General features: G+C 47.0%; 1 protein-coding gene across 2 annotated transcripts in view; it reads right to left on the reverse strand.

The window, feature by feature from the left end:
- LOC110526787 (dual specificity mitogen-activated protein kinase kinase 5) overlaps nt 1-13,423 on the reverse strand; it is a 122,419-nt gene that overhangs the window by 6,898 nt on the left and 102,098 nt on the right. For both annotated transcript variants that reach the window (XM_036963468.1, XM_036963467.1), the window contains exons 20-21: nt 9,836-9,897; nt 8,311-8,356 (exon numbers count right to left, since the gene is read on the reverse strand). In XM_036963468.1, the coding sequence (XP_036819363.1) occupies nt 8,311-8,356; nt 9,836-9,897 (108 nt within the window). The remainder of the gene's footprint in view (nt 1-8,310; nt 8,357-9,835; nt 9,898-13,423) is intronic.

A 13,423-nucleotide genomic window follows, 5' to 3' on the forward strand; every position in this document is an offset into this window, starting at 1 on the left:
ACTTTGTGAAGTCTCACTGAGTAAGAAGCCTTACTATGTTGAGTGCGAGGCCCTAGGGGTCAGATGTGATAAGAACGGTCCCTGGTGTTAAAGTGTCGACAACAGAAATGTCTGAGACGCTGAGAAAATCTTCCATCTTGCTAATGTGTAAACAAGTGGAGGAGATTGGAGTCCTTTTAAAATCCTGTCACTCTCACGGGTCCCAGTGGTGAATGCTGCGTGAAGGATGGGACTTTAAATCTCAGTTCTCTCTCTCTTCTGGGGCACCACAGGACTGCTGAACCCTTCCACCTCTTTACACCCTTAACAGCCCGTGCCGCACCTTTCAACCTCCCCAAACACACACTCAGATTACTACACTCAACAGTCATTTTTACATGGGGGTTTCTGCAGGGTTTTTGGCAAGTGGAGGCGGTCAGGGTCCTTGATGGGAGTTGGGGACTGTCTAAGACTCGACACACACAACACACATGCACGGCCCCTTTTGTCACAGACCAGGGGGCTCATCTGGCACCTCTAGGTAGGGGAGTTTGAAGGGGGCGGGGGGAGGGAGTTAAGGGGCCGGGGGGGGCTGTGTTAGGGACAAAGGTGCTAAAAGGCTCGTTGACAATGAGGGCCCTCCGGTGGGGAATAGAGGAGGAGAAGAGATGTCAATCAAGTCACAATCAGAGACAAGGGGATGGTGGGAGGGAGTGGATCAGACACACACACCTCAAAATGGAAAGGGTGAGTACAGAGGCCCCTTACAGCGTTACAACAGCTCTTTACAAAAACGAGAGGGAGAGAGACACACACAGAGAGAGAGAGAGAGAGAGAGACACACACAGAGAGGGAGAGCGAGACACACAAAGAGAGAGAGAGAGAGAGAGAGACACACAAAGAGAGAGAGAGAGAGACACACACACACAGAGGGAGAGAGACACACAGAGAGGGAGAGAGACACACACACAGAGAGAGAGAGAGAGAGAGAGAGAGAGACACACACAGAGAGAGAGAGAGACACACACACACAGAGAGAGAGAGAGACACAAAGAGAGAGAGAGAGAGACACACACAGAGAAAGAGAGAGACACACACAGAGAGAGAGAGAGAGAGAGACACAAAGAGAGAAAGAGAGAGAGACACACAGAGAGAGAGAGAGAGACACACAAAGAGAGAAAGAGAGAGACACACAAAGAGAGAGAGAGACACAAAGAGAGAAAGAGAGAGACACACACACAGAGAGAGAGAGAGACACACATACAGAGAGAGAGAGACACACAAAGAGAGAAAGAGAGAGACAGGCATTCATTGCAGGGAGGAAGGAAATATGTATTTCAGAAGTATTCCTACCAGGTCAGACGGCACTAGACTAGAGCATGGTGGAGCCCTGGTCATTTCCTGGGAGCCAGCCAATGGAAAGTCATCAGTGTGTCATCGTATTATGAACACCTTGATAGGATATCATGAGGTAATGTCCTCCTAATGAAAGATGCATCAGTGGAAGGAGAACACACTGGCACTTTCCTGACAGACACAGCTGTTGTGATGCAAGTTGAGAAGACATTTTTTCCAAAGAGAGAGAGACACAGACACACACACACACCACACGCCCTTCTGATTTCAGCTCACACTTTACTGGTTGACAGACCCTCTGCCCTGATGTTGACCTGATGACAACAGAGGAACAATGTTGAATCGTCTATTTAACAGGTTCTTTCTCTTTCAGAAATGTTATGTCTCCCAGTTCTGTGTTGACCAGTTAGCTCAGTTTAGCTATGAAACATATCAGCTGTGGTTACCTGGACTTAAAGTCAGTGTAAGCCGTTATTACGAAGGCCGGTTTCCCAGACTAGATCAGACTAAAAAGCACTTTAAATGGAGAAACTCTACCAGAATGCTTTTTATTCCCGGACTGTTTTATTAATCTCTGTCCAGGAAAATGGCAACAAGTCTCCCTTCCTTTCTCTCCTCCCTTCCTTTCTCTCCTCCCTTCCTACCTCTCTCCTCCCATCCCACCTCTCTCCTCCCTTCCTACCTCTCTCCTCCCTTCCCACCTCTCTCCTCCCTTCCCACCTCTCTCCTCCCTTCCCACCTCTCTCCTCCCTTCCCACCTCTCTCCTCCCTTCCCACCTCTCTCCTCCCTTCCTACCTCTCTCCTCCCTTCCTACCTCTCTCCTCCCTTCCCACCTCTCTCCTCCCTTCCTCTCTCTCTCCTCCCTTCATCTCTCTCTCCTCCCTTCCTCTCTCCCCTCCCTTCCTCTCTCCCCTCCCTTCCCACCTCTCTCCTCCCTTCCCACCTCTCTCCTCCCTTCCCACCTTTCCTCCCTTTACACCCCTCTCCTCCCTTCCTACCCCTCTCCTCCCTTCCTACCTCTCTCCTCCCTCCCTTCCTACCTCTCTCCTCCCTCCCTTCCTACCTCTCTCCTCCCTTCCTACCTCTCTCCTATCCCTCTCCTCCCTTCCTACCTCTCTCTCCTCCCTTTCTCTCTCTCTCCTCCCTTCCTCTCTCTCTCCTCCCTTCCTCTCTCTCCTCTCTCTGTTTTGCGTCCCTCTCCCCTCAGGCCCTTCATTTCCGTTCTCCGTGATGAGGCACGAGATGAGGTCACGGCCGCGTGCCTCTGTGGCGGGGGTCTGATTGTCTCACGCACCCCCCCCCCCCCCCCCCCCCCCCCCCCCCCCCCCACCATGTACATATTAACAGTCTATATACACATTCCATCTGTATGTTAATGCAGCTTGCCACAGCTGGAATCCCCAGTACAAAGTGCCGTCGTTCACTAATAGTTATTATCTTCACGGCCTTATTCCTCCAGGAGAGCCGGTGGAAGACACGGCAAATTGTGTCTCTTTACGATTATGCCTCCGTGGGCTCGCTCATCAGCTTGGCATGGATGGTGGATGAGGATGGGACGCGGCTCCCTCTGATTATTGATATGGCTTTTATTGACGTCATTCCCGCTGTGGGGTTTTATGGTATGAGCATTAGTGGCTGTTAGTGATGCTGGTGTCCTGGGATATGTACAGTCTGTTTGGTTCTTGTCTGACAGTCTGTCTGACTGTCTGTAACTATGGGATGTCCTACTAACTAACTAACTGATAGACCTAAACTAAGCAGAGATCAATGCATTCTCTGAGGGAGAGAGAGAGAGGGGGGGGAGAGAAAGGGAGAGAGAGAGTGTGAGAGAGAGGGAAGAGAAAGGGAGGGGGAGAGAGACAAAGAGAGAAGGAGATAGAGAGATACAGAGACAGACAGAGACCGAGACCAAGAGAGACCGAGACAGACAGAGACCGAGAGAGACAGAGACAGAGACCAAGACCGAGAGAGACTGAGACCGAGAGAGACCGAGACCGAGAGAGACCGAGACCGAGAGAGACCGAGACTGAGAGAGACCGAGAGAGACAGAGACCGAGAGAGACAGAGACCGAGAGAGAAAGAGAGCGAGAGACAGACAGACAGACAGAGACACAGAGAGACAGACAGAGAACCAACGACTGATCACTCCAATCCACAAAAGTGGAGACAAATTTGACCCCAATAACTACTGTGGGATATGCGTCAACAGTAACCTTGGAAAAATCCTCTGCATTATCATTAACAGCAGACTCGTACATTTCCTCAATGAAAACAATGCACTGAGCAAATGTCAAATTGTCTTTTTACCAAATTACCATACAACAGACCATGTATTCACCCTGCACACCCTAATTGACAACCAAACAAACCAAAACAAAGGCAAAGTCTTCTCATGCTTTGTTGATTTCAAAAAAGCCTTCGACTCAATTTGGCCTGAGGGACAAATTGATGGAAAGTGGTGTTGGGGGTAAAACATACGACATTATAAAATCCATGTACACAAACGAAAAGTGTGCGGTTAAAATGGGCAAAAAAAAAACACATTTCTTCCCACAGGGACGTGGGGTGAGACAGGGATGCAGCTTAAGCCCCACCCTCTTCAACATATATAACGAATTGGCGCGGGCACTAGAAAAGTCTGCAACACCCGGCCTCACCCTACTAGAATCTGAAGTCAAATGTCTACTGTTTGCTGATGATCTGGTGCTTCTGTCACCAACCAAGGAGGGTCTACAGCAGCACCTAGATCTTCTGCACAGATTCTGCCAGACCTGGGCCCTGACAGTAAATCTCAGTAAGACCAAAATAATGGTGTTCCAAAAAAGGTCCAGTCGCCAGGACCACAAATACAAATTCCATCTAGACACCGTTGCCCTTGAGCACACAAAAAACTATACATACCTTGGCCTAAACATCAGCGCCACAGGTACAGTGCCTTGCGAAAGTATTCGGCCCCCTTGAACTTTGCGACCTTTTGCCACATTTCAGGCTTCAAACATAAAGATATAAAACTGTATTTTTTTTGTGAAGAATCAACAACAAGTGGGACACAATCATGAAGTGGAACGACATTTATTGGATATTTCAAACTTTTTTAACAAATCAAAAACTGAAAAATTGGGCGTGCAAAATTATTCAGCCCCTTTACTTTCAGTGCAGCAAACTCTCTCCAGAAGATCAGTGAGGATCTCTGAATGATCCAATGTTGACCTAAATGACTAATGATGATAAATACAATCCACCTGTGTGTAATTAAGTCTCCGTATAAATGCACCTGCACTGTGATAGTCTCAGAGGTCCGTTAAAAGCGCACAGAGCATCATGAAGAACAAGGAACACACCAGGCAGGTCCGAGATACTGTTGTGAAGAAGTTTAAAGCCGGATTTGGATACAAAAAGATTTCCCAAGCTTTAAACATCCCAAGGAGCACTGTGCAAGCGATAATATTGAAATGGAAGGAGTATCAGACCACTGCAAATCTACCAAGACCTGGCCGTCCCTCTAAATTTTCAGCTCATACAAGGAGAAGACTGATCAGAGATGCAGCCAAGAGGCCCATGATCACTCTGGATGAACTGCAGAGATCTACAGCTGAGGTGGGAGACTCTGTCCATAGGACAACAATCAGTCGTATATTGCACAAATCTGGCCTTTATGGAAGAGTGGCAAGAAGAAAGCCATTTCTTAAAGATATCCATAAAAAGTGTTGTTTAAAGTTTGCCACAAGCCACCTGGGAGACACACCAAACATGTGGAAGAAGGTGCTCTGGTCAGATGAAACCAAAATTGAACTTTTTGGCAACAATGCAAAACGTTATGTTTGGCGTAAAAGCAACACAGCTGAACACACCATCCCCACTGTCAAACATGGTGGTGGCAGCATCATGGTTTGGGCCTGCTTTTCTTCAGCAGGGACAGGGAAGATGGTTAAAATTTATGGGAAGATGGATGGAGCCAAATACAGGACCATTCTGGAAGAAAACCTGATGGAGTCTGCAAAAGACCTGAGACTGGGACGGAGATTTGTCTTCCAACAAGACAATGATCCAAAACATAAAGCAAAATCTACAATGGAATGGTTCAAAAATAAACATATCCAGGTGTTAGAATGGCCAAGTCAAAGTCCAGACCTGAATCCAATTGAGAATCTGTGGAAAGAACTGAAAACTGCTGTTCACAAATGCTCTCCATCCAACCTCACTGAGCTCGAGCTGTTTTGCAAGGAGGAATGGGAAAAAATGTCAGTCTCTCGATGTGCAAAACTGATAGAGACATACCCCAAGCGACTTACAGCTGTAATCGCAGCAAATGGTGGCGCTACAAAGTATTAACTTAAGGGGGCTGAATAATTTTCCACGCCCAATTTTTCAGTTTTTGATTTGTTAAAAAAGTTTGAAATATCCAATAAATGTCGTTCCACTTCATGATTGTGTCCCACTTGTTGTTGATTCTTCACAAAAAAATACAGTTTTATATCTTTATGTTTGAAGCCTGAAATGTGGCAAAAGGTCGCAAAGTTCAAGGGGGCCGAATACTTTCGCAAGGCACTGTAACTTCCACAAAGCTGTGAACGATCTGAGAGACAAGGCAGAAAGGAACATCAAAAGGAACATAAAATTCAACATACCAATTAGGATCTGACTAAAAATAATTGAATCAGTCATAGAGCCCATTGCCCTTTATGGTTGTGAGATATGGGGTCCGCTCACCAACCAAGACTTCACAAAATGGGCCAAACATCAAATTGAGACTCTGCATGCAGAATTCTGCAAAAATATCCTCAGTGTAGAACACCAAATAATGCATGCAAAGCAGAATTAGGCCGATACCCACTAATTATCAAAATCCAGAAAAGAGCCATTAAATTCTACAACCACCTAAAAGGAAGCGATTCCCAAAACCTTCCATTAATAAAGCCATCACCTACAGAGAGATGAACCTGGAGAAGAGTCCACTAAGCAAGCTGGTCCTTGGGGCTCTGTTCACAAACACACCCCACAGAGCCCCAGGACAGTAGCACAATTAGACCCAATCAAATCATGAGAAAACAAAAATATAATTACTTGACACATTGGAAAGAATTAACAAAAAAACAGAGCAAACTAGAATGCTATTTGGCCCTAAACAGAGAGTACACAGTGGCAGAATGCCTGACCACTGTGACTGACCCAAACTTAAGGAAAGCTTTGACTATGTACAGACTCAGTGAGCATAGCCTTGTCATTGAGAAAGGCCGCCGTAGGCAGACATGGCTCTCAAGAGAAGACAGGCTATGTGCTCACTGCCCACAAAATGAGGTGGAAACTGAGCTGCACTTCCTAACCTCCTGTCCAATGTATGACCATATTAGAGACACATATTTCCCTCAGATTACACAGATCCAAAGAATTCAAAAACAAATCCAATTTTGATGAACTCCCATATCTACTGGGTGAAATACCACAATGTGCCATCACAGCAGCAATATTTGTGACCTGTTGCCACAAGAAAAGGGCAACCAGTGAAGAACAAACACCATTGTAAATACAACCCATTTTATGCTTATTTATTTTCCCTTGTGTACCCTTAACCATGTGTACATCGTTGCAACACTGTATATATACGTAATATGACATTTGTAAGGTCTTTATTGTTTTGAAACTTCTGTATGTGTAATGTTTACTGTTAATTTTTATTGTTTATTTCACTTTTGTATATTATCTACCTCACTTGCTTTGGCAATGTTAACACATGTTTCCCATGCCAATAAAGCCCCTTGAATTGAATTGACAGAGATACAGAGCGAGAGAGATACAAAGCGAGAGAGATACAGAGCGAGAGAGATACAGAGATACAGAGAGAGAGAGATACAGAGAGAGAGATACAGAGAGAGAGATACAGAGAGAGATAGATACAGAGAGAGAGATACAGAGAGAAATGGGTCTGAGTGTTCAGTTCTCTTCCTCTCCCCTCAACTCCTCTTCCTTGTGTGAGAACACACACTCAGTTAGCACTTCCGCCTTTACACTCATCCCCAACACACACACACACACACACACACACACACACACACACACACACACACACACACACACACACACACACACACACACACACACACACACACACACACACACACACACACTTCCCTGTCACAGCTCTTAAAAGGTAGCTGGTGTAAATTGCTGTGGCCTTGTGCACTAACACCAGATCAGAGAAACGCATCAAGCCAACACTCGGAGTGAGACAGACTCAGTCAGACTCACTGGGGGTAGAGGGGACATGGAACTCACGTCCAGACAGATATGTCTGTGTGATATCTTCCTATAGTCATGTTTTGGTTCACTTCCATAACCTTGGAGGTTTCTATAGTCTGTAACATGGTAACTCACCATAAGGTTGTTAGGAGGTTTCTATAGTCTGTAACATGGTAACTCACCATAAGGTTGGTAGGTTTCTATAGTCTGTAACATGGTAACTCACCATAAGGTTGTTAGGAGGTTTCTATAGTCTGTAACATGGTAACTCACCATAAGGTTGTTAGGAGGTTTCTATAGTCTGTAACATGGTAACTCACCATAAGGTTGTTAGGAGGTTTCTATAGTCTGTAACATGGTAACTCACCATAAGGTTGTTAAGAGGTTTCTATAGTCTGTAACATGGTAACTCACCATAAGGTTGGTAGGTTTCTATAGTCTGTAACATGGTAACTCACCATAAGGTTGTTAGGAGGTTTCTATAGTCTGTAACATGGTAACTCACCATAAGGTTGTTAGGAGGTTTCTATAGTCTGTAACATGGTAACTCACCATAAGGTTGTTAAGAGGTTTCTATAGTCTGTAACATGGTAACTCACCATAAGGTTGTTAGGTTTCTATAGTCTGTAACATGGTAACTCACCATAAGGTTGTTAGGAGGTTTCTATAGTCTGTAACATGGTAACTCACCATAAGGTTGTTAGGAGGTTTCTATAGTCTGTAACATGGTAACTCACCATAAGGTTGGTAGGAGCAGGCCTCTCTTTGGGGAGTCTCTTCATGCTGAACAGAGAAAACAGCAGTTTTATTACAATGTTGTTTAAGCATACAGAGACATTTTCGAAGGTAAGACTATTTCATTTTGTGGTTCATTACTTACATTTTTCTATAAGTAATTTCCTAATGAGCATTTGTTCCTAATGAGCATCCAAGGACATTACTGACAAACCTGACAAGCCTAATTGCCAGATTGTCCCAATGGTGCTTTTGTTACACTATGAGCCCCACGCAGTGGAAATGCTATGGCTAGTACAGTCTGACAATAAAATGTGTGGACAACCAGTCCATATTCCTCATACGAGGTCTCCTCGATGTTGTGTGCGTGTGTGTGTGTTGGCCTACTATCATTTGAACAATAAAGCAGATCAAAACCATCTGCATCAGCACCACTCTAACCACCAGCGCCAGCTCACACACACACACACACACTAAGTACCCAAACAGTCATTGACCCTGTGTGAGGACCCTGCCAGTCCTGAGAATGAGGAGTGGAGATTCGTCAGGGCGACCTACATAGGGGACTGTGAAGGATTAGTGTGTGGTTCTAGAGAGGCCCGTCTGGAGCTAACCGAGTTACTGTGTGATGAATCACAGCAGGCAGGGACCAGGGACAGGACAGGGACCTCTAAGAATAGCCTGGGAGGTGGCAGTGCCAACCCGGTGCCAGGGCTGGGGCGGGCACAGAGAGAAGAGAAACAGAGACCTGGCCTGTTTGAGTAAATAAGGCATAGAGATAGGTAAACAACAGCTGGCGGTATGTAGACACACGTACAAGGACATACACATGCAGAAACATGCACACACTGTTAAGGTCCTGCTTTTGGCCGGTAGGTCAGTCCATTGGGTGTGTTCCCCCTGCTGTGTGTTTATCAGTGAGAGCATTTGGCTAACAGGGGGCCAACAGACCGTGGGAGACATGGTCAGTGTAAATATTGTGCTGTGTTGCTGCAGTAAAGACACAAATCAAAGAGAGATAATTTGTCCTTCAGGAGAGCCTGGTACACTGGGATAAGGCCTGTCCTTGTTATCCTGTCTCTGCTAGCTGCCCCGTTACCACCCAACACCATTATCAGACATAGGAGAGTGGAGGGCACTAAAGTGATAATGCATGTCCTACATGAGTCATCAAGTAAAAAAAATACAGCCTACTAAATTCATATTAACGATTACACTTAGTGTACTAAAGACGATGTATTTAAAATAAATTAACATGGTTGAGGTCTGGCCTTTGGCAAATTAAATGCTATCCAATTGTATCCAATTATTGAACTTAATTTTTAAACATATTGAATCTGTTGATTTATTAGGTTTCTGTTTAGGTTTATTTCTGTTCGGCTGAAACCAACACATCAAAAGGCTGATATTTGAGAGAGAGCGATAAGGGTTTTCTCACCTAGCTATTTTAAGATGAATCTACTAACTGTAAGTCGCTGTGGATAAGATCCTCTGTTAAATGACAAAATGTAAAACAATTTGACTCACCACTGTGTGATGAAGTGGACAAACTTCTGGCTGAACTGACCCACAGGAAGAACAGGAGGCTCCTGGGAGAAACACAAGGACACAACTGAACAACTTAAGACCACACAGCATAACACGGAAGCTTCTAGAAGGTTGTTATGTGATATCAAATCTGTCACTAAAAGCTAAACCCATTTCTTAATTTTGTTGAAGAGATCCACTTTGAGAAACACTACTAATCAACATACGAATAAACTTGAACCTAAATGAGAGATTTAATTACACAAATCTAAAAATCCCAATTCTTCACAATCACCGTGTCTAGATCTGTATCCACTGGTTAAGAATACAAAACCACAATTCGGAGAAACCCCAAACCCTGAACTACATAGAATTCTAGTTATTAAAACACATTTTGCTGAGAAAAGCCGACCTTGATAAAGAGGCTATTTCTAAACGCTGCGATACATTGTCCCGTCTTCTTAGTAAAAAGAGGTAGCTGCACCTGAACCCCACCTATTGTTGGACGAGCACAATGGAGTCAAGGAAAATAATCTCCTTTAGGAATCAGTGGGGAGGGGGGGGGGGGGGGGGGGGGGGGTCGGGTGAGCACAAGTGTGAGCGGCACTGGTCATCTTCGTTCCGATAAAAATATTAAAGGAGATTTCGCCATGAAAGGCGAAACATTTTACAGTCAGATTGCAACTGTCATTTATTTTACATGAATGCCCTCTAAAGTCTATATTTTAAAGTATATTTTACTTGGCAATGGCACGGTATAAAATGTGTTTGAGGCATGAATACAAATGAAAACTTTATTATAATCGTATTGGGTAGTGTGTTACAGTTTGATAGTCAAACACTATAAGAATCAATTTGAGAACTTTTTCACCCGCTGTGCACTCAACAACCACAGTCAGCTACCCGAGTCAGCTACCCCAGTCAGCTACCCCAGTCAACTACCCCAGTCAACTAGCCCAGTCAGCTAGCCCAGTCAGCTACCCCAGTCAGCTACCCCAGTCAACTACCCCAGTCAACTAGCCCAGTCAACTAGCCCAGTCAGCTAGCCCAGTCAGCTACCCCAGTCAGCTACCCCAGTCAGCTACCCCAGTCAACTACCCCAGTCAACTAGCCCAGTCAACTAGCCCAGTCAGCTACCCCAGTCAGCTACCCCAGTCAGCTACCCCAGTCAACTACCCCAGTCAACTAGCCCAGTCAACTAGCCCAGTCAGCTACCCCAGTCAGCTACCCCAGTCAACTAGCCCAGTCAGCTACCCCAGTCAGCTACCCCAGTCAGCTACCCCAGTCAGCTAGCCCAGTCAGCTACCCCAGTCAACTAGCCCAGTCAACTAGCCCAGTCAGCTACCCCAGTCAGCTACCCCAGTCAGCTACCCCAGTCAGCTACCCCAGTCAACAACCACAGTCAACAACCATAATGAACATTGTAGTGAGACAGTCACAGAGGACTGGAGATGGAGAGACCGAAGGAGATGGAGAGACCGCGGGGGGATGGAGAGACCGCGGGAGGATGGAGAGACAGCGGGGGGATGGAGAGACCGAAGGGGATGGAGAGACCGCGGGGGATGGAGAGACAGCGGGGGGATGGAGAGACCGCGGGGGATGGAGAGACAGCGGGGGATGGAGAGACCGTGGGGGATGGAGAGACCGCGGGGGGATGGAGAGACCGAAGGGGATGGAGAGACCGCGGGGGATGGAGAGACAGCGGGGGGATGGAGAGACCGCGGGGGATGGAGAGACAGCGGGGGATGGAGAGACCGTGGGGGATGGAGAGACCGCGGGGGGATGGAGAGACCGCGGGAGGATGGAGAGACAGCGGGGGGATGGAGAGACCGCGGGGGATGGAGAGACAGCGGGGGATGGTGAGACCGCGGGGGATGGAGAGACAGCGGGGGGATGGAGAGACCGCGGGGGATGGAGAGACAGCGGGGGGATGGAGAGACCGCGGGGGATGGAGAGACAGCGGGGGATGGAGAGACAGCGGGGGATGGAGAGAGAGACAAAAAGAAAGCATGGTAGAGGAGAATTGAGGCCAAAGGGCAGCAACCTAAACCTCTTCAGCCAACAGAATGAAGACATTTAAACTGTCAAGTCAACTGGCTTTAAGCAGCAATCCTACATGTGAGCTGCAAAACAAACATTTCTAAGAGCCAGAAATCAGAATGTGGTTTTATTACGATCCCAGTATTGTCTGAATCAGAATATAAGGAGGAACATTTCCTTTCTTAAGGGCCAAGCCCAACTTCTTCAGTCTCCTGATGTTGAAGAGGCGCTGTTGCGCCTTCTTCACCATGCTGTCTGAACGTGTGTGTGTGTGTGTGTGTGAGAATATGTGTGTGTGTGTGAGAATGTGTGGGTATTTCATGTGAATGTGTGTGGAGAGCACAGGCCAGGCCCAGTTGATGTTGTCCAGTAGATGTTGGCTCCCACCCTGTCACCTCCCTCTCTCTATAGCTCCTCCCTCTCCCCTCCCTCCCTCTATAGCTCCTCCCTCCTCCCTCCTCAGCTCTTCCCTCTCCCCTCCCTCTATAGCTCCTCCCTCCTCAGCTCTTCCCTCTCCCCTCCCTCTATAGCTCCTCCCTCCTCAGCTCTTCCCTCTCCCCTCCCTCTATAGCTCCTCCCTCCCCATCCCTCCCTCTATAGTTCCTCCCTGCCCCTTCATCCCTCCCTCCATAGCTCCTCCCTGCCTAACTCCTCCCTCCCCTTCATAGCTCCTCCCTCCCTAACTCCTCCCTCCCTAGCTCCTCCCTGCCTAACTCCTCCCTCCCCTTCATAGCTCCTCCCTCCCTAACTCCTCCCTCCCTAGCTCCTCCCTCCATAGCTCCTCCCTGCCTAACTCCTCCCCCCCCTTCATAGCTCCTCCCTCCCTAACTCCTCATCCATAGCTCCTCCCTCCCTAACCCCTCCATAGCTCCTCCCTCACACACCACCCCCCCCCCCCTTCATCACTCTCTAGGGAGAGTTCTGACTCAATCAACACTGTATCTCTCTCCTACCCACACCAGACTGCACACACCATGCTAAGGGTTGATGGAGAGGGTGGAATGGAACACTGTGGTTTCTAGAGTGGTGGACAGATGAATTCAGGAGGTGAATTGAAATTCAAATGGAAATGACCCATCTATGAGAATTTATTACAATGTGATTTTTCACACAATGAAGCTCATCCTGTTGTTCTCTATGCTTTCTAGTGTGCCAAAAGTCTTTATGGAGAAAACAGGGTGAAAAGGGAATTGGAGAGGGAATCTATCTGTTGACAGGAAGTTGCCATGTCACGTCCTCCAAATCGGAGGCTATGCTACATGACTGCTTTGCTAGCGCTGACTGGAATATGTTCCGGGACTCCGCCGATAGCGTCAACGAGCTAATCACCTCCACTACCGGCTTCATTAGGAAATGCATTGTGGACGTTGTCCCCACACTGAAGGTTCTCTGCTTCCCCAATCAAAAGCCCAGGATTAACACAGAGTTTAAAGATAGGGCTATCGCACACAGGGCTATCGCACACAGGGCTACCGCACACAGGGCTACCGCACACAGGGCTACCGCACACAGGGCTATCGCAGCCACCCCGAGGCTATGGCTGAGGGC

Source organism: Oncorhynchus mykiss, chromosome 26 (genome assembly GCF_013265735.2).
Source record: "Oncorhynchus mykiss isolate Arlee chromosome 26, USDA_OmykA_1.1, whole genome shotgun sequence".
Taxonomy (NCBI): domain Eukaryota; kingdom Metazoa; phylum Chordata; class Actinopteri; order Salmoniformes; family Salmonidae; genus Oncorhynchus; species Oncorhynchus mykiss.